This window comes from Fundulus heteroclitus, chromosome 5 (genome assembly GCF_011125445.2).
Source record: "Fundulus heteroclitus isolate FHET01 chromosome 5, MU-UCD_Fhet_4.1, whole genome shotgun sequence".
Lineage (NCBI taxonomy): Eukaryota > Metazoa > Chordata > Actinopteri > Cyprinodontiformes > Fundulidae > Fundulus > Fundulus heteroclitus.
In genome coordinates this window covers 9,845,641-9,868,408 of record NC_046365.1, presented here as the reverse complement: position 1 = coordinate 9,868,408, position 22,768 = coordinate 9,845,641, and the positions used below count along the sequence as shown (strand labels likewise).

Genomic DNA, 22,768 nt, shown 5'->3' with positions numbered 1-22,768 from the left:
AAGAAGGGTTGATCGCCGAGTGGCTTTTGGTCTGGTCTCGCGCCGCCCTTTGCACGCTCCTCATCCATCCATCTCATTGTGAAAACCCATTTTTATTGATGCCTTTTCCGATTTTTTCCCCTCCATTATATCTTTAACGCCACCCCCACCCCCACCTTTCCATCCAATGAAACCAAACACGATTTGTGAGATTTTAAACATTTGTTTGCAAAATAAAACACAAAAACATTTTGTGCAAAAGTTTTTTTCCCCCCCATTCAGCCTGAAATAAATGAGAATGGATGTTGATTAAGCTGCATACTGACTTCTGAAATGCTGGTCATGTGAAGCCATTAAAACTGCTCCTCATTTCATGCTTAATTTCTGCTGCGAGTTCATCAGCAGCTATTATTTCTTTTCCAGCCTTCTCCTCCCGCTGCCTTCTCATCCCACACAACTCCACGCGCACGAGCCTAAATATTTCCAGGGATCCGGTCCCGCTGCACCTGCATGCTCTCCTCCCACCTCCATGCACATCCGGACATTTAGTTTCGCCGCGTTTCTCGAAGCTTTTCCATGTTTGTTTTGCCCATGCAACGGAGACCAGGAGGCATTAGCAGGCTGCTGATTTCTTAGATTGTGTGCTTTGAGGGCCTCTCGGCGGCACGTGCAGGTTATAGAGAGACCGATAGACAGATGTAAACAGATTGAACTGACTCTCTCATTTCCCTCATCTCCTCTGTCACGGTTTCATCCCCTCTTTATGTTTTTGGTTTGATGCTTCCTCTGTGCTCCTCTCTGCTGCAGTTTCTAGTCAACCTTCCACTCAGCCCACATGCACATGGGCAGGAAGCTGAAATGCCCTGCACGCTCAACCTGATGGCAGACTTGTAGCTTAGGCCTACACCAGCTTCTTTAGACGCTACACCAACCACCTTCTTATGGACTGCCGAGAGGGGGGGCTTAATAAATCCCTCTTCCTCTTATTTAGAGGGGGAGATGTCGTCATGAGGAAACACGAAGGACCCCCCCGCCTCCCCCTCGTTTCGCTCTGTCCTTTGCTTTTTGTCTCTCAACTCTCCTCCACTGTTAAAACATCTCCACTACAGTCTTTAAATTATGTTTTGCAGAAAAGAGTTAATTAGGTGAGTAGTGAATCCATTTAGCACTCACTACTTCCTACTGAGCATGCATGGGGGGGGGGGGGGGGGGGGGTTGGGGTGTAGGCGTTGCGTGCGCGAGTCCAGCTGAACTAGCAGGAGCGTGCACCCGTCGTGTCTGCATAATCTTAATGTGTCGTGCATGAACTTCCATCGGCAGGTTCACCACGAAAGGCTGTTTTTCATATTTTCCACCACGTTTGCTTGAGGGTTGAAACCTTTCTTCACTCTGCTGTGACTAACTGATTGTTTAGCAGACCATGCCTTTGATCTCGCTCCGTTTTTTTTTTTACACAGTCACTATTGTATCTCTATGAATTTCACACCTCTTTTCCCTCACCGCTTTGCTCAACTGTGTTTTTAAGCAAGAGAGGCTTATCAGGCTCTATTTATAATTCATGACAGAAACCAGCCAAAAATTCTCCGTCAGTCTGAGGTGTGTGCATTAAAATGTATTTTAGTCTCCCTCTCCTTGTGAGGCCTGGCTATTTGTTAAAACAACTGATCCATCTCAATGGAGGTGCTTCAGAGCTCCGAAAAATATATGAATAAATCCCAGCAAATAAACCAGAGATCTAATGTGACTCATGAGCTATGTTTTTTTTTTGTACTCAACTCTCCAGCTTGACCCTAATGAGCACAGCACGGCTATAATGGGCCGGGTGTTTTCAGGAAAAACACAGTGATCCAATGATGGATTCACCGGCGTATGACCACAGGTGGGGAGTACGATGCCTTGGACTGAGTTAAATGGCAGCAGCATCATTTCCTAGTTTAACATTTTAAAGCTACTGCCATGGCTTTTTCTGTAAAGCTAATGTTGATTTAAATCCAGTTGGTCATAATTGCTATAAGAAGTAAGGTGAAATCTTACCTCTCAAAAACAATTTTCCATGCCGCATGCCTCTGATGACATCACATAAGGCAACTGATCAGACTACTTTGCGTTTGAGCGGCTGGATTTTTTTTCCCTTTGTTGTTTTTCTTCATGTTTTTAATAACAAATGTGTTCGTTTGAAATCATTAACTCTGATCCGATAAGAAGATCGGGCAAGAATAACCCTAGGGGTAGGGGATGTGACGTTACACAATATTAAGTTCACAAGAACAAGACAAGGTTGTAACAAAGTTGTTTGTTTTTGTATTGTCAAACCTTTATTTATGCAAGGAAATAGATTAAGAACCAATTCTCGTTAACAGCAGAGACCTGGCAAAGAGGCAGCATAAAAAGGGAGATTGAAAAATGAATATATATTCTAAACCATATAATACCACAAAAGTGTAACGACAAACGACAGAACAGTTATCACAATGAAACACCAGAAAATACTAAAGATCAGATATTGTGACAAATGTAAAATAAGTAGCTAAAAAGCGGAAGATGGAAAAGCTGAACTAAAGGGTCTGTTGCAGACAATTCAGATCACTTTGCAGCTGAACACTGAAAAGATAAGCAACCATAGGAGGCTTTGGGGAGAAGGTGTTTAATTAAAGTGCTGCAAAGTCAACTTCCACTAGTGTTATGGAAATCAAGTAATGATTAGATATGGAGGGATTCTCCCAATGAGAGCTTTATAAATGTAAAGAAAGTAGCGCGAAAATGTGAGCTGGTAATATTTATCGCAGACGAAATCGGCCTTTAGTTAAATGCTAACTTTAGCGTGAGTAGTAGCTAACTTTTAGCAAGTCACATTATTCTCACAAAGCTTAAGAAGCATTCGTATCTTGTCCGTCATTCTGTCACCGCTTTTTTCTTTCTTTCTTTCTTTTTGCTGGCAACTTAGTGGTTTCTTTCTTCCTTGTTATTGCTGTCAGCACAACAGGGCAACTCAAGAACTGCCTTCTCTCTTACCTCATAACAAGAGTCATCATATTCACTAGCACAAGCTTATTCTGGTGCCTTCTGTGATGTCATCAAATCACGTATGCATAAAGCAGTATTGACACGTTTTTTTTTTTTTTTTGTTTCTTCCTCATTTGCGTTTCTTTAAAAGCTTTGTGTTTTATTAACTCCTGCTGTGGAAGTCCCAGCTTCCGTAATATGCTGCGTTAGAAAGCTACACCGCAGTGTAGTGTCTTTAAAATTTTATTCCAGACAAAAATCTTTGTCATGGATTTCATTTGTAAATGATCCATTAGCGGCGTGAAATACTACGCCCTTTTCTTCAAGGTTTCTCACCAAATGTTCTAAATGCTCTAAATGATTTAGGACAACTTTCACAAGGGATGAGGAATTGTTGGCATGCTGTGAGCTAGTACTAGATTAAAGAAACAGTGCTGCTGTTAATAAAAAGCAGACATTGCCTAAACAAATAGAAAATATAAACAATGTCATAAAAGTCTTTACTGGAACAAAATGGTTTTCTATAACTGCAGGAACTAGATTAATCAGATAAACCTTATTGAAACAGGGTTAATCAAAAATGAGCCGAGCCATATGTTTCATTTTAATACCACCATGAGAGTCAGAAATAATTAGACTATAAAGGAGTCAGAGTGAAAGATGGATATTTTTAAACAAAACTGGTGAAATGAATAATTAATTTCACTGCTAGACGGGATTAAAACTCGGCCCATGTGGATTTCCACTGACAACATTTCCAAGGCTTAACGGCGCATATCTACATATTATCCAACCCCCTCAAGTTACAGACACACACATCCTGTCACAGAAACAGCCCGTTGAAGTTGTACGTGTAAAAATATGACATCCTGTTTTATCCCTTTACAGTTTCAGAGCAGGCTTGAAAGGTCAGGAAAAGCAGGGAATTTCTTTTTATTGTTTTTTTTCCAGGTCTGCATTAGTTGGAAAATTGAAATCTATAATGGGAATTTATCTCATGTATAAAAAAAAAATCTGAATTTCTAAAGAAATGTAAAGCAGTGTATATTTATACGTTTATGCTTAAATGACAATTTTTACCTTTTTATTTGACATGATTTCAATGTTTTGGCCAAAACGTTCAAGTTATTTTCTGGGAATCCACAGATAAATCTACACACATGAAATATAAAAAAGGGCCGTTTAATTTCTATTTAGCCTGAAAATAAACTTACATTAAGGGTTAAAGTGGATCTGTGGTTCTTAAATTGTGTATAAGTAAAAATATCAAACATTGAAACTGGTAATTTAACTTTTTTCTTTTTTTTAATAACATAAAGAACTCCATTAATGCCTGGGAAACCCTATTGTAATGAGTAGTTTTCAGGCTTTCTGGAGGTCTTTACACATTTTTTTAGACTAATGTAATAGCAAGGAAAATTTAAACGTGAATTGATTTTATCCATTCATTTGATTATTTAACAGTTAGCATTTCACACAACCCATTCCAATATATACCCCGGTTAAATATTTCATATCATTGCTTTTGCTAATATATGGAAAGCTAACTTTTGAACCAGCAATCTAGCAAAATCGCACAAGTATGTCTTTATAGAAATATAAAAAAATCAAACATTTAACCTTTGTGCAGAGTCCAGGTTCTCTGGTCCTTCTCCTTTGCTCACATGAATGTTTCATGCGTTGAACAGTCTGTGTTTTATCTGTCCCTGATGGTTTTAACAGTAAGCATGGAAATCTGCACACTGTATCTGCATGAGCGCTTCCAGCTGTAGTCTTTGTGCTCTTCTGCTCAGAAGCTCGATTTCGCAAGAATTCTCTGTGATTGTGGGAAACGCTGTTTCACTTGTACCCTTTCCAAGGTTTGATTAAATCATGTAGCTCTGGCTCTTTGGTTCCCGGCTTTGTTTCTGTGAATAATAAGTGCATCCGCAGCATGGTGAACTAATCTAGGATGGCGTGTCAAAACATTGACCCTTATGGGTGCTGATTGGCTAAATTTATGTGGTTACACGCATATGTTTATCCGGTAATTGGCTCCACTGCTGTACAGACACAATGATGTCTCTGTCGCCTTTGAAGGAACTATTTAGAGACAAGGAACATACAAGAACAAGACGGCTGCACCCTGTTAGTGATGAGCAATATGGCAAAAACGACGTGTTCAGTTCAATAAACAGGTACACTTGACTTTTAGAGATTTGATCGTATCGTAAATGTTAGCATTCAGCTTCTGTTGTGGTGGCCACCAGGCGTCTTGGCTTACTGCTTTAGTGTACGTACTCATGATGAAGCAAATGGTCAACGTCTGTTCCAAATCTGGAGCCAACAGGGGTCAAAAAGTCTGTGGGGAAGCTCCCAGTTAACCACAGCATGTAAAACCATTGTAAAAACCATCGCTCATTACTTCAGAATAATCTCTCACTGGAAAAATAAGAAAAGAAACCTGTAAATTGAGTTAGGCCCCAAGTTGAAAACAACAACGAAGAACTTGGCCAAATCAAAACAAATTGTTTAGCAATCATAAAATCAATCTTCTTTCATGGCCATCTCAGTCCTCAGACGTGATCCTCAGTTTTGGGCTGAGCTGAAGAGAAGAGAGGATGAGCGAGGGTTGTGGAAGCTCTAGAAACTCTAGAGCAAGGGTGTCCAAAGTAGACTGATCATGTGTGGCCCTCAACTGCAATTCAAGAATGATTTGGCCCACCAACAGGGGTAATTGATGCAGATGGATCGTTTTTATTTTGAATTAGAGCAAAATTATTACAAATTAAAATCTTCTTGCAATTGAAAACATAAGGTACAACACAAAGTTACACAAAGTCATCCAGTTTGCAAATTTGCAAAACAATTAGCAAACTGGGTGACTGTCTTTTAATAAGGCAGATGTGCAAAATGCTTTTAAAGTTTTGGGCCTAAAATTATTTATGCATCTCTTCCTTACAGAAAAATTTGTTTAATTAAAATATTGCATGATTATATTGTGCGAAGCAATAAAATAGCAATAAAATTTTGGGGAAATACATTTTTATTTATTTATGTTTTGTGGCCCTCGTATACTTTTGACTTGACAATATTGGCCCAAGTGACCAAAGGTTTGGACACCCCTGCTCTGGAGAGATCGTGCAAAGAGGAATGCCTGTTTACTTCAACACTTACGTGCTGCTCCTATTGGCTAAAAGGGGTTGTAGATTTTACAGCAGAGGTACCAATAATAGTACAAGAAAGGATTTTCTTTAAAAAAAATTGTTTCCCCCTTGAATTACTTTTTTAGTGCGTGATAATGCTGCTGCAATGCAAGACAAACAACAAAGCAAAGGAAAGGTTTCAAGGCCACCTTTCAACACTGTCATTAGGAAAACGTGTGGTAAAGTCAAGAGATAACCTAGCCAATATGTTGATTGTTAGTGGGCCTCATTGTTTGTGAGAAAGACCATTAGGCTGATAAATTGTTGTACAACAAGGAAGCAACCTGATGCCTTGATGCAGGGACTACTACAGTCTCTCAGGATTAATGTTCTCTCAACCCGTCGTATACATTTTTCATATCACCTTCTGCTCAGGACTTTACTTAAAAAAGCAGTAGATCAAAGCGAGTAGAGAAGAACAGCAGTGGGTGCATTTGCCATGAAAATAAATAGCTGCAAACACCAGAGCCAAACAATATTCAACATGCTGAGATAGCGGCGAGAGGAGCGAGTCGTTACAGCAGCTCGACTGAATTAAACCTTGACCTCAGAAGCAGCTGACTTGTTTAAACGTTGATGTTCAGACTTCGCGAGCAGTGTGCTGCTGCTGTAACCTGCCCGCCTGACTCTGTCCTTCTTTTCTCATTTCTGCTCAGACCGAGAACAGCCAAGAGGAGATCGGGCCGGCAAGCTGCTGATCATGACGGGCTAAATTAAGCAAAAACCACAGAAGTGACAGAAAGCCAAAGAAGAAAAGAAGGGGAGAGCGACGCAGAGGAGTACATATAGACACAGCGCTGCTCATCTCCACAGCAACAGCTCTCACACTCCAGCAGACTCGTGGAGGGAGGCTTCAGCAAGCTCTATCACCATCTTTGGTGGGAAGGGAAAGGGAGTTGGAGGGAAAACGACCAATGAAAAGACTGTAGCCATCCCTGCTCCACACGATCTAGTGTCTTCAACTCTCTTCACTTACGCTACAGACTTTTTAGGTTAATGTTCAGTTTTTAAGACTTCTGAAATCCTGAAGAAACCCCCCCCCCTCATCAGTCGGTCTGGATCTCATTGCTGACACACACCATCCTCCTTCCCACTAACTGTTCAGAGGCCCCCCTTCCCACCCTCAGCCAACCCAAGTCCAGTCCTTTGTACACCAGACTTCTGTCCTCTGCACGCCAAATTCATCTGTCTGCATCTCAGTTCCTTCATCTGAGGCTATGAGAGGAGGATTCGCATCGCAGGCCACTCCATCATGCCTGTTCTGAAGAGCAGAGAGGAGATCCAGGCTGGCAATGTTCAAGGTAGGCCATGGATTTGCATGACTAGCTTGGATGCTGCTGCATCTGTCAGCTTCCTTGCACCAGGTATGTTCTTGCACTGTAAAAATGTTGGCATGATCTTAAAAGATGTGTGATTTACACAACAATAACGAGCAGACAACAACAGAAGATTCTACTTATTTGGAAATGGCCCATGAATACGAAACTCCACTGAAAGAAATCTTGGGACATTTTCTGAAATGCCACTAACATCTGAATTCTACAAGTTATTAAGTCTGTTTACCCGAAGCACATAGAAAATTTAGTTTAATCATCAACCATACATCAACTTTACTGCATGAACACAAACCCACAAGGCCTGCAGACGTGACATAAGTTGCCCTGACAGCGCAGTCAGTTTCCTAGCTTCATCTTTGTGCAATAATAATTTTTTTTTTAGATGCAGCTGTAGAAAATGTTGGGCAACAGTGTTTTTTTGTTTTTTTTAACAGGGCCATTTACCACACAGTGTTGAAGCCAAATAATTACATGCACGTACCTGTGCAAATTCTCAGTTATCCGGGTCATCGCAGCAGCAAACAGGCTTAAATCAGAGGAAACCAGACTTTTGCTCAGTTTTTCTGAAAATGTTTCGACACCTATCCAGGAGTCTCTGTGAGTTATGGTGATCCGCACTCGAATGAGACTAAGATCAGGTGTTTGTGATCATCACTCCAAAACATTTACTTTGCTGTACTTAAACCACTTTGGCTCTAATTTAGCGACGTGCTTAGCGTCACTGTCCATTTCAAAGACCCATTTGTGCCCAAGTTTTAAATTCCTGGCTGATGTCTTGAGATGTTGCTTCAATATGTCCACACAATGTTCTTTTCCTCATGGTGCCATTTATTTTGTGAAGCGCACCAGTCCCTCCTGCAGCAAAACGCCTCCACATCATGATGTGGCCAGCCACCTAGCTTCTCTCTAGTCTATTACATAGGTTGTTTCACTGTTGGATCAACAAACACATGAATGCAGTCTATCCGTCTATTAGTCCTGTGGCCTCAAACTGCATTTAAACTTAAGAAGTTCCTTAAAAGGACATGTGAACTCATGTAGGAAATGCGTGTAGGAAAGCACTTTGTTTGCAGCCCTTTTTGTGTGTGCATTAAGATGAAGGGTTCATTATTTTTTGAGGACAGAAGAGCATCAGTTATTCCGACAGCCACAGAAGTAGTAAATTGCAGTCAAAATTACAATTATAACGATACTTCTTTAATAACTGATAATTAAATTTTGGTACACAGATCTTAACAGAAACAGAATCACCTGCTATATTTAGTAGCAGTTTGTTGTTGAATGCCATCATAGTCTTAAAACAACATTACCTTAATGAGAGGGGATGGGAGGCGCTCATGCAGTCTCCGAGCCATGACGCACAATTTTAGGTCATGTTAGCTAAATGCAAACAAAGAGAATAATAATGAGAAACAGAGCTGTTTTCTATTGTAAGGACGTGGCGCATACAGGAAGCAATACTCGCAGTGATGTGCTGCATGATTTGTTGTTGGCCTTGTGGTTGTACTCAATGAAACAGAGGACTGCGCAGTGAGCTGTGCTGTTTTGTGAAAGCCCTCAGTTCATAACAATGCATCAGGAAAAAAAACAGGCTTGGATCAAAACATAGCGGAAGTCTGTGCCGGCTTTCATTGATGTGATCAGCTCAAGTTGCAGGTAGGGTTTGTGTTCAATCTTTGGCTGTCACACTCGACAAAACGGCCTCATCTATGCCTAGAACCAGTGTTTTAAAGGGAATAAAAAGCACACGGCAGCGCCTCTGTAGGAAAGAATGAAGAGAAAAACATGAGAGAATGGCAGCAAAGACACATTTAGCGCAGAAGCATGAAATAAAAACAGCATTTTTCTCTTGGCACAAGCTTTCTCCTGGTACATTGTTAGCCTGAGTTGTGTTGAGATAGGGGATAACAAGGCGCTGGCTTCAATAAGCCCATCAAAACAAAGTGTTCTGGTGGCCCGCAAGGGAAAATCGGTCTAGACAATAGTATCAGTGTAAAAAAGTATTATAGGGGAGGTGCGGCTTATTTCTTGGAGAGCTCGTTCTCCCATTGGCTGCTGCTTACAGCCGAAAAAGTCTTCATACATTTTATTGGATTTTATGTGATGAAGCAAACCAAATGGTGTGTGACTTCAAAGTTCCCACCAGAAAACTCGCCAGGCCTTGTGGTCCTGCTACAGTGGCTCACCGTGTTTGTTTGTTAAAAGTTGACAGGAAATTTGAAAATACAACTAATTATGTGTGATTGTAAGACATTAAAAATACTTAAACACTAACTATAGTCTTCCAAAAAGCCCCACTCTTGAAATACTGTTTTAACAAACACAAAAAATACAATAAAATTAAATATTAGGTGTTTGTGCTATCAGCCAGGGAATTTTAAAACAAGCAATGTAATGCTGGTCACATTTATAGTGGTGTGAAAAAGTGTTTGCCCCCTTCATGTTTTTTTTTTTTTTTTTTTTTGCAGCTGGGGTAGGTTGATATGGATTCCACATTTGTTTCCAATGTCTTGATCACATTATGTTGCTGTCAAACATTGGTGTTGTACCATTGACTAAGAATGTAACACCGTTCAGCATTTTGTTTTTCTTGTCTGTCTACCTGAGAAAGCTTCTCGGAACAACCGTTTTATGTTTATCTTTCTATAGAAAGGGTTGCATGATGTCTTCTGGCTGTTCTCCACATGTTAGCAGACTTTAAAGGGTAACTCATCACCAAATCCCTGTTTTGTGTCTGTGACTGTCAGTGTGGCGCCATGCGAAGTTTCAACGGGTGTCTTGCATTGAATTTCAAATCTGGATTTCTATTGGTTCAAAAGTTTTTGTAATGTCAAAAGGAGAAGCTGACGTCAGCTTAAACGCAGCTCTGGCTTGTGACTCCGTAGTGAGCACTGTTGGCAAATGGGTGACTTTCCAGAGCCCTCTAGTGACTTTTTTCTTCCAAAGAGCGACTAGCAACTAATCTATCGGCTTTTTCCTGTTATATTGGTGACTTTACGCAAAAGCACCAATTGTTCTGCAATTAATGTCTTGAGGCAGCAGCAATGCTGTTGTGAGCCCTCCCTACTTCCCTCAGCGCTGTCTCACAGGCAGACAGCTGCTGCCTCGTCCTGAAACCCGCCTGCAATCAGAGCAAAGAGAGCAGAGGAAATAAATGCCACTCTGTGTCCACACTGCAAATGAATCATGCACGCGCTAAACTGTCAGTAATCCCACCCTGGATTACAAAGCGGGAAATAAATATAATAAGGTATAATTGGACCGATCCTGTCCTCCATTGCCTCGGCAGCATCGGCTCCGGGCATTGCTGAGCCTGCGGCTCAAATTGATAAGGCTGTGGCCCACTGGGCTCCACAAAGCCTCCCTCAACCTCCGGTGACGATGGGGGGGAAACATTTTCCACCTCAAAAGATCTATCGGAGGGTAAGCATCAATCTGGTAGTTACATCCTCCCCCACATTACCGCTTTGATTGGATTTTTCAAATTGTCCGGGGGACGGGTTTGGGCTTTTCTGTGGGGGTGAGTTACACATTAGGTTCTCATGGTGTACAGCTGCAGGAAGGAGACGGGAGTGTCCCTGTGCTGCAGCCAGAAGAAGTCGGACAATTTGGGCAGATGTTCATGGTTCAGTTTATATAGATTTTGATGCTAATATATATCTTTGAATAATTAATTTTTCAGTATCAGCTATATTGAGGCATCAATTATTTTGACAACCCTACTATTTACCATCTTTAGTATCCCTGCTACTGGTGTACATAAGTCACGTTGGGCACATTGGAAACCTGTGGAGGAAGGTGCTATGATTAAATGAAACCAAAAGTTTTGGTCCACATACGAACGCTTTGTGCAACACTACATATTGCTGTGATTACAGCACTCCCATAGTGAAACATGATGATGGGAAACCTTTTCTTCAGCGGGGGTGACGCTGCTGGTTAGTTGATTTGAAGATAGGTGGCGCTAAAAACAGAGCAATCCTGGAAGAAAACCTGCTACAAGCGGCAAAACACCTCAAACTGCCGTAAAAGGTCCCTTTCCAACAAGATAACCCTAAACATAGAGCCAAAGCTTCAGCTGGAATGGTTTAGATCAAAGCCTTTTCATGTGGTGGAATGGACCAGTCAAAGTCCAGACCTTATTCCAGTTAAAAGTCTATGTCCAGATTTACAAATTGCAGTTCCCAGGCAGAACGCATTTTTTTTGTAAAGAAAACATACAAGAAGTGGACGACTGTCATTAATTATGAGCTGTAATGTGACGAAATGTGGTATAAAAAAAATAAAAATAAAATAAAAAAAGTCAGGATATGAATTATTCTGCAAGGCGCTGTAGGTGTTCCTTCAGTAAAAGGTGAAAGTGCATGCAGAAGGTCAGCCAGTAAAATCCTCTGATAAGAGAGACCCTTCCTAACATCCAGAAGCACGCAGTGCTTTCAGACCAGCTGAATATGCGTTTGATCTTCTCTCTTGTGTGCGCAAGCAGTTTTGAAACAGAAAATGAGCAAAATCCTTCATTCTGTCACAGTGTCCGGCTCCTGCCAATGGAGCAGCTCCAGGATTTGTCTCTTGGTGGCACCGCGGATTAGACTGTTTGGCTGCATAGTTTCTTTCCATCTTTTTTTTTTTTAGCCTTCGAGGGTAAAACAAGTTTATTCGCACAAATCTAAACCGAGCATTCGTCAAACCACAAGATCTGACGTAACCGTCTAATTTGGGTGCGCGTCTTTGTTGGAGCGTGACTTAGAGGAGGTGTGACAGCTGGCGTGTCCCTACCGCACAAGGCAACAGCTTCAGCACAGAATAGGCTTATTGTATTATGCTCACTTATTAACATGTGAGGCACAGAAGCTGACAGCACCCAAACGCAAACCTAAATTTTCCAATCGGGCCGAAAGTTAAAAAAATGCAGAGCCGGTTGGGCAGATTTTTCTCTTAAAAGAGAAGACGATGAGCGCAGAAAGCAAGCAAGGGGTTAAGGTGAAAAAGACAGACAGACAGAGAGACGCAGGCGCAGGCGGCAGAATCCCCAGGGAGCTTCACTGACAGCGGATGAAGGAGTCAGCTTTGTAGACACATGTATCTCTGAGTGAATAAGCAACAAGGCCTGGGAGGGGTGTGCTGTCGCTGCGTCGTGATGCTGCATGTTTTTAGGGAGTGGGATGGTTCAGAGCTCTGACTCCGCTGAAAGCAGGGGAAGCGTGGCCCCTGCTTTCAGCGGTGAACCGAGAACATGGTGGCATCGGTGCGCTGCCACGAATAAAAGGCCGTTGCGCCGATGCTGGTGATGCTGGAACTCGCCGACAGCCGGTTGAGTCAGTTTTGGATATGAGCCTCGTGTGAGCAGCTTTACAAATGTTGATTGAGTCGTCGGAGGATTACAGGTGCTGAGCAGCCTGGTGTTTATTGTTTACTCAGAGCCAGTCGGAGAGGGAGACTGCGGAGTGAGGAGTTACACAATGCCTCAGAAATGACTGTGCCGTCCATGCATGTCTGAGCTTTTACAGAAATGACACACGGTGCATGGCATCGCTAAATGGAGACGTGTTTCTCTCTCAGTCAGAGAAACACATTTTTAGCAAAGCACCAAAACTGTACGTACAGCAACATTGTGTTCTTTCCAGAAATGACACCCCTTCCTGAACCACAATTCTTCCTCCATTTTACACCATTGACAGTGCCTTGCAACAGTATTCACACTGATCTACGGTAATATTTCTTATCACTTTGTCATGTTACAACCATAAACAACGTAGCTCCCGAGGATGTTATGTGCTGGACCAGCACAGAGTAATATGTAATATAGTAGGGCTGTCACAAACCACTATTTTATTAATCAAGCATTCTAGCGATTATTCTGACAATTATTTGAGTATTCGGATAAAAAAGATTGCCATTCTGCCGCATTCTCAATTATTTCATGAGGAATAAATGAAATAATGCAATAACTGAATTTGTTTTTTGAATAATTTTGATGGATCTGCAGCTAAAAAAAACTTGTAACATCAATATGTTAAAAGCTCTGCCCTTTCTGGTTGACCCAACGTCAATTTAGTGCTAGCTGCCTTTGTAGTGAAAAGGCTCACAAACAAAAAAGTTTCACTTGCATGTTGTTTTCTGGATTTTTTTTTATTTTATTTTTTTTACATTAAAAAGCATAATTCTATTCAAATAAAACAGACCTCTTCTAGTGTCCTTAAGGAGCAAATTACGCTCTTCTTGTTTATTTTTAGTCCAAAAACAGACAAGAAATAAAAGTAATTAACAACAAGGCTGTAAAATACATTCCAGTTTTTAGTTGTAATGTGACAAACGTATCGGTTTAAGGGGAGTAAACACTTCTTTCAATCATTTATTGACACATTAATACAAAAACAATCAAAAAGCTGAATCAGTAATTGAAGGAACCTAAAGGAGCGCAGTTCATATTCAGTCAACATCAAATCACAGTTTGGGAAATATGTAAACAAACAACAGCCCCATTATTTCCAGACTTTTAATCAAGATTTGCCTCTGCAAATTCTTAGTTAACCAGAACATGGCAACAGCAAACAAGGTGAAATCGGAGGCAACCAGACTTTTGCTCAGGTTTTGAGAAAACTTTCGACATCTTTCCACGAGTCTGTCAATTCTGGCGGCTCGCACTTGAGCAACCTGTGCCTAAAAACAGCAGTGTGCCAACTACAGGCTGTTAATCAACATTTATTACATGCAATGGTGCCTTTAGAACTTGACTAGAAGGATCTATATCCTAGGGTGGTCGACCCGTGTAAACGCGCAGCAAATGGTTGAACCCACCACAACAAGGCCAAACACGCTGCAGACACCTCAATGATGAAAAAAACAAATGCAACAGACAAACACTGCAAAAGAAAAATGCTGCAATCACAGAAAATAGACTGAAGTTAAATGAAAGATGCTGCAAGTACCAAAAACAGTAGGAAGTGAAAGAAAGCTGCAAACACGTCCTAAAAAAAAAAAACCTGGGAGCGCTAGGGAGAGTCAACTACAAAGTCAGGTGGGACCTGACCCTTAGTAAACACATTAACCTGATCCCCAGAAGGAAGGTGGACGGAAGAAAGAAATGGTACATTTTCGTTATAGTCATTTTTTGACATGTGGTTGTAATCTTTTGCAGTAGTATAGAACATCAGCATATTTACACAGGCGTACAAGAGAAAAAGGCATAGTTTTTTTAGTGCAAATTTTTATTTTTCGTACTTGCAGCATTTTTTATTTAGCTTCTGTCTAAGGCTACGTTCACACTGCAGGTCTTGATGCTCAATTCCGAATTGTTGCTGAAATCAGATTTTTTGAGGTGGCCGGTCATATTACTATTAAATGTGGCCGCCATCATACTGATGTCTGAACGGTTCAAGACCACAAAACGACCCGCATGCGCAGATAACAAAACAGTGTTCAGTAAAGTTGTGTTGAGAAAAAAAACCTGTGAAAAAAAAAACACAGCATCTCTCCTTGTTATTATTAGAAAGCTGTAGAGCAATGGGAGCCGACGATATTCAGACCACATTATAGCAAGACAAAGGAAGGTAAGAAGAAAGCAGCTCAGCTATTAACTATGGTCTTTTATAGAGCACTAACTGCTACTATCGTGTGTGGATGTTTAATGAGAGACGAGGGAGTGACGTGAAACACAGATAAAGGGAACATGATCTTTCACTCCGTGGAGACTTGGAAAATATCCGATATATATACAAATTAGTACCACACGTGGAATTGGCGCAAATTGGATTTTTTTGGGGGGTGAAAAGAAAGGAATTGAGCTGTTCACACTGCTATAAAAAAGATTGATTTGCACTGCAGTGTGATCTTAACCTATTTACTGTGATTGCAACACTTTTTTGGAGTGCCCTGCCGTTTGGGCATTGTTTACACCCATTGGCCACCATAAGAGCATGGTGATTTAAGATCTGTGTTAAAGAGTAACTAAACCCCAATTTTTTTTGCAATTAAACTGAATAAATAGGACCTTAAGGGTCCTTTTTTGTTAGTGTGCAAATCTTGACATTTTTGTGTAAACTTGTTTAAATTTGCAATATAAAACCATCTTAGTGTTGACCTCTTTGGGTTGTACAGTGGCTACTGCAGTTAAATTTTCCTATTTGTTAAAAAGGTACATGTCTACGTCACAGCCTCGTTTTTGGGAATAATGGTATATTCGATTTACCTCAGAACTTATCTCTCATATTACTCAATAATCTCTAAGATTATTGAGTAATATGCAACACTGTGCCCAATAAGCCCAAATTTGAGGGCTTTTAATGCTCATGCGTTAGTGTTAAACATCAGTGCAATTGATCGTGGTGCACCACCATGGCAAAACAAAAGCCGCCACACCTTTAGAATGAAGTTGTAAAACATGAGTTATATATACCTTATATTATGTATAGCCTATATTTGCACACTTATACTAACCATAATCAGAGTATGAAATTTGTTTAAATATCATGAAATAAAATGTACCTTATTTTGAAAAAAAACAACAACAACGCCTGTCTGGCTGCCAAGCTGGCTAGTGACTACTGAGCTGCCATAGACATTATATATGTAGACGCCTCATTACATGCTGGACTGCATCCCGTGGCGCCGCCATCTTGGATGGGTCGCTCCTACTTAAGGCTGGCATAGTAACCAACGGGAGTAAATGCAGAGGGAACAACTTTGACCGTATTTGCAATAGCTGGCGATAACTATTGAAAGTAGATCACTCCATGCAGCATCAGTCCATGGGGCGTCAACCTATATAATGTCTATGTGAGCTGCATCCAGAGGGAAAGGAAAACTAGAGACGAGTCCAGTTCTGCCAGTTTAGCTTCTCTGTTGCTATATTTAGCAACGTCTCAGATCCCTCTAGCGACTTTCTTTCAAAAAGCGACTAGCAACAAGTCTAGCGACCTTTTCGTTTTATTGGCGACTTCACCGAAAGCACAAGTCGTTCTGGAGTCACTGAGGCAGCAGTGATAGCGGCTACTGCCATGAGAGTCCTAACTTCCCTCAGCGCTGTCTCACAGGCACACAACAGCTGCTGCTGCCTCATCACGTAAATATAATTTTTAAAGTAGTCTTTTGTTTTTTGTCTCTGAAACTGTTGCACTAAAATCCTTTCCTGAATTTGATTCACACACAGCTTCATTCCCTTATTTACCTCATTCACTTTGTGCGCCTCTGATAACTCTCTTTTTGGTACAGTTTGTTTTATGTAGTGTGGATTCAGGCAATGTCTTAAAATTAATAAATCATTTTAAAAAGGTAATTTTATTTCCAAACATATTGAATCACAATTTTTGATTTCAAAGGCTCTCCTGTAGTCTGGGTCACAAATGTATGAACAAATATGCAAACAAACAAAAACCAAAACCAAAACAAAAAACTAATCACCACCACAGTTTAAAAAAAAAATCCTAGAGAAAACCCTGCCTTATGTTATTGTTAGTGAGAGAAATCCATAATATATTTCAAACAGATATGTATTTCAGTAGAGTAGCAGGGCATAAACTCTTCAAAACAAAGAGGAAAATGTATATTCATTGTTCAGTGGTGCAAAAACCATAAACAGTGCTCTATAGAGACATTGAAGTAATGAGCGATATAGTGAAATGAGTAATCTCTCGTTCTTTTCAGGCCATGTCAAAGGAGATAATGTTCTACAGCTAATTTGTTGTGTGTTCATGGTAGAATATAAAAATACACTCTTGCCTGTCCAGGGTTTTACATTTCATTGCATAAAAACAGCAAATCTGATCCTTACCAAGTGCCAAGAAATAGTTAATAAAATAAATGAACAAAACATGACAAATGACACTACCATTAATATTTTATCAGAAATTTGGTCACAATAATGGTAGAAGACTGGAGGAAAAAACTTACCTCAGCCTTCAGACTCATGGAAATTTCCTGTGGAGGTAAGAACCAAGCATTACCAATGAGAAGTGCTTTACTTATCAGCTGATATCACCGGCGCGAGTTAGCGCTTCTTTAACAGTGCAGTGCTCCATCGACCCATATCTTAATTTTAAAGATACACCTTTATTTTGAAGTTGAAGCATGAGACAAACAGGTGATCTATAGGTGAATGCTGTTTTTGATTTAAATGCCTGATACATGTAAAAGTTTGGAAATAAAATGGTGAAATCATATTTGTTTTTTTCCCCCAATGTAAATAATAGTGTTAGATTGGCAGATGATGTCGCATCATATTGATCACATTGAGCAGAAATTGTAAAAGACTTTGTGACATTGACATATATCGTATTGTCATCTAAACAAATTGATATAAGCTAAAGCTAAAGCTGGTGATTTACACCCCTAATTCATATTTGTTAAGGTTATGCAATGCTAAAAACACTGCTAACAAATAAATAGTAAAAAATAAAAGAATTTGACATAACATACCATTACAGTTAGTATCTGCGCAAACACATCATACTATCCTTAAGCACAAGGGTAGGACGCTGTGAGGGTCAAGCATTTCCAAATGGCAATTCTGTGGAGAATAGTGGGCTAATACTGGGACAGTAATGTGACATATTTTAGGTCCTGACAGTAAAAGTGGTTATATAATTGTGAGAATCTATACAGCAGCTGTAACTGTTTTTGTTTCTGGTCTGTTTCTTCTGAATTTGCATGTTTGCGCATCAGAGGGCTCATATTCTGTAAAGTTGAGGGTTAAACATCGCTCCAAGAAAGCCAGTTAAGGTTCAGTGAACTTGGATGTAGCCAATTCAGAGAGCCTGATCACGTTTGTTTCCTTTTGTTATGGGTAGCCTTTATATTCCAGCATTACCCTAAAGCAAAAATATGCTGAGTACACCTGGCTGTGTTCTTTTGAAGAATCCTCACCGGACTAATGAGCGAGTGTTGTGTTAAGGAAGTGTTAATTTTGTCAAATGATTGTTTCCTCAGAGGTTTGTATTATGAAACAGTGGTCCCCTGGGCCTGCTATTTGTCCTACAGACGACCAAGATGCAGAGGCAGAAAGAAAACACTACACAGTGAACAGCAAATGATGCAGACACATTTAAGTTTCTTCTTTTTTTGTGTTATTTGCAGATGTGCAGCGTCATTTCATGTGACTTGGCCAAATTTTGGCATTGTTTCTCCTGTGTGTCTCATATTAACTATTTTACACCTCTTTGTCGTCATTTTTTGGCCTTTATCTCTTTGCTGCCATTTGTCCCAGATTTTATTTACTGCTTTCAAAGTCAAACTTAATTAAGAGCATTAAACCTAACCTAAAGTTAGAAAGTTCATAATTATTGATGTATTTTTAATGAAATGTAAATAAAACAGATACTTTACATTTCTCAAATTGTAGCAGACACAATTTGACCTCCAGCAATGTTGGCAGTAACTTTGTTTACGTTGACCATGAAGTTGCACAAATATATAATTATTTGCTTAATGGAAACATGTCAATTTTGAAAGAAAAAAAAAGTGCTAGGATGATGTGGTTTTTCAAAGTATCAAAATTGGTGTATTTTATAAGAAAATATTTTTTCATATCACATTAGACATGATCAACAACTGGATGTTAATACTGGTGAAAAAGTCAGGAAGTGTTGAATGCATAGCTCAGGGCTATTCGCCCATAGCTGGGGGCTATTTGCTTAGGGGGCCACAGTTACTGACGGCAAACAACTCAGTGGCCGAACATTCATAAATTAAATCATTAGGTAAAAAAAAAAAGTATTGCAAAAGTACTGCCTTTTAAAATGGTTTTATTTTACTGCATTGAATCATAACTGTGTAAATGTGTAATTCAAAGAAAGACGTCAGGTGTTGAAGATGCTTTAATCTTTTATCTAAAACTGAAAAGAAGCATAAGAAAATATGTAACAGTTTTTGTAGACCTATATGTTCTTGTTCAAAATAAACCCAAAGTAAAGGAAAATGCATGTCATTTCAGCCCAAACATGGTAGTTTTACTTAGTTCTGGTCACACAGACAATAACAGAAACCTATAAAGCTGTTTCCATTTCAATTAGTAGCTGGTATGATTCTCTTCAAAATAATGTTACAGTACTATAACATAGTGCAGTGACAAAAGGGCGCTCCTGAAACGCACTGTAGTGTTGTTAGGGTTGGGTTGTCATGAGACTGTTCATTTGTTCACTTTTTTTTTTAAAGTTTAACCTATTGTTCTTTTTTCTCTCTGTTAATTGGTGTAGGGCTGCTGGAGGGGCAGAGTTAGATAGAAACAGCTCTGCACCATTCAAGTTGCAACCAAATTGCTAAATTTTAAAATCAATCCTAAAAGAAACTGGAAGCCAGTAGTTAGAAGAAAGAACAGGGGTGATGTGCTGTCGTCGGGGAATGTTGTTTATAAAGCGGGCAGCAACATTTTGAATAAACCGAGGACAGTTGATTGACGACTTGGAGCCACCAACATAGAGGGCTTAGCAAAATCCCACTCCGCCCTTTTGAGTTGAACAGACAATTAAAGCTCCTCCTATTTTATGACGTAGAGATGTGGTGAATTCAATTTGGCAGGAATCGCGTTCAGTGTGAACGCACCATAAGACTCCGACGTCTCCTCTGATTGATGTCTGATGATGAGCACCAGTACCATGGCTGAGATTTGAATGTCTCATTTAAGTGTTTACATCCATTGGCGCTGTTTTTTCAATGAGTTAACATGTGAACGAGCTTATTCACGTTTGATTTTAAATGCATTTGATGTTTAATGGAAACACAGTGATTGCGAAATTTTGCATTAGCAGAATATCAACAAAGTTTTGTGCACATTTACAATAGGAACACAGCTACTGATAAATCTATTTGGACTTACCGGAAAACTTTGGTATATGAATGTCGCAACTTAAAGACACAATATACCACATACATATGTACATTATAAAATTTACGCAGCAGTTGCAGCAATGAATTGATTGTAGGAAAAACTCATGCTCTGTCTGCTGATACATTTGTCAAGGCATGACTAGTGCTTGGAGCAGCTCCAACTGACAGCAGCCTGACCTACTTTTTGATTAATATAGCTGAAACTGTGGCCCAGGTATGCAACTCTGGATATTTTAAAGGATGCTACTGGGATTCGTATCAATCATGCTGAAGTACCCATTCCACCTGTGGAAATGCACATGCGTAGCTAACGGTTGTCCTAAACCAGTTGTCACTTCCTTTTCTTCTGACACTGTATACAGAGCTTCTCTCAGTCACAGAGCTTCTTGAGCTTTCACACGAAGCTTATTGGACACAAAGTCAGGATGGAGGGAGATAGAAGTGGGAAACCACCGTTATCATGTTTTCTAGCACATAAAGCAGTAGTGAACTTGCTTGAAGTGAAGAGGGATATTACAATTTCCGTAATAGTTATGTAAGTTGGAACAAACAATCCTTCTGTAACTTTTCACAAAGTTTGATAGTTTGACTCCTCTACTCGTGCTATTTATGTAAAATGTAAGCTACTTTGTGGTTTTTGTGCTCGTCTGCGTTGGATTAAGATCATTCTCTCTATCTTACTTGGATTTCTTATTTGTACTCTTTGGTTTATGTCTCATAAGCTTTTAGCATTACATTCGGAATACACAATACGGACGGATGCTTTTCTCTGGTTGTGTTTTAGCCCCCTTAAAGAAAACCAGTGTTAAAGAAATACAATGGCCAATTTTTATATTACCACATCCACAGTGGGAAAAACAGGATTGCGGAGAGAGGATATTTGATACGTTGCTAAGTGAATAAACATATCCACCCCCCCCAAAGTTTGATAGTTTGACTCCTCTACTCGTGCTATTTATGTAAAATGTAAGCTACTTTGTGGTTTTTGTGCTCGTCTGCGTTGGATTAAGATCATTCTCTCTATCTTACTTGGATTTCTTATTTGTACTCTTTGGTTTATGTCTCATAAGCTTTTAGCATTACATTCGGAATACACAATACGGACGGATGCTTTTCTCTGGTTGTGTTTTAGCCCCCTTAAAGAAAACCAGTGTTAAAGAAATACAATGGCCAATTTTTATATTACCACATCCACAGTGGGAAAAACAGGATTGCGGAGAGAGGATATTTGATACGTTGCTAAGTGAATAAACATATCCACCCCCCCCCCCTCCCCACCCCACACACACGGTACCTTCTGATGTGTGACTGTGAGAGCAGGAGGAGCAGCTAAGAATAGAGAAAAGGGCTGTGATGCCACCTCAACCTACAACGCCGGGCTTCTCCTTCTGTCGCTGAACCAGTTCAAGGCTTCTATGTCTGCTCAGGCTCCGCTTGCATCGGTTTCAATGCAGGCGGCTGATATCGCTGCATTGGTAATTTTATTTTTCATTGAGGCTCCCGAATCAGAAATTCAGCCACAGATGGACCTTTTATCCCGCACGTAGTCCGTAATACTACGAGCAGAATAACACATGCTCGGTTTTTATCTGAAACTGACACTTTTTATTTTATGCCAAAGGGAGGCCGTTTGTAGCTCTACCGCTGACAGCCAGGAGAGCGACTGAGAGGGGTGTCTTATGTATAATTTTGCCACAGATGGAAGAGACTGATAAGAATAAAGGCAAGAACTGGGAGCTGTGAAAAGGGGCAAGGTGTGGAGATGAGAGGGACTGATGGAGGGTTTGATAGCTGAAAAAGTTACATTTGATAATACTGTCTTTGAAAAGGAGCACAAGGAACAGAGGCGTCGTTGACTTTACTCTGAGTGGATGGTGTGTTGATCAGTTGCAGAAACAGAGGAAAAAAATGAAGGAAGAAGGGGATGAAAGGATGAGTTTAACAGGTTACTTTGATGTAGCTCAGCAGATCCAGTTTATTTAGAACAATTTCAGTCAATGTCTGCCATGTAGCTTACTTATTTATGGGAAGTTACACGTGCAGCCAATAAAAGGCAAGGCAAGGCAAATTTATTTGTATAGCACATTTCAGTAAAGAGACAATGCAAAGTGCTTTACATGATTAAAATACAGGGGAAAAAACAGAATAAAAGCAAGTAGGAATAAAATGTAGAAACAAAATAGAACATGGAAAAACAGAAACTAAAAGCAAACATTAAAAACAGTTGGACTACAAATTTGAACTAATATTGTTCAGTAAAAAAGTTTAACTAGAACAATCAAAGGCAATCCTAAACACATGTGTTTTTAATCTTGATTTAAAGGAACTCAGGCTTTCAGCACTTTTACAGTTTTCTGGAAGTTTGTTCCAGATAAGTGGAGCATAGGAACTAAATGCTGCTTCTCCTTGTTTAGTTCTGGTTCTAAGTATGGAGAGCAGACTGGA

At 40.0% G+C, this 22,768-nt stretch overlaps 1 protein-coding gene across 1 annotated transcript in view; it reads left to right on the top strand.

Annotated features, from left to right (window-relative positions):
• grin2bb (glutamate receptor, ionotropic, N-methyl D-aspartate 2B, genome duplicate b) overlaps positions 1-22,768 on the top strand; it is a 155,029-nt gene that overhangs the window by 920 nt on the left and 131,341 nt on the right. Inside the window, 1 exon segment of the mRNA XM_036136844.1 lies at positions 6,824-7,468. Within this exon segment, the coding sequence (XP_035992737.1) occupies positions 7,460-7,468 (9 nt within the window). The 5' untranslated portion in view covers positions 6,824-7,459.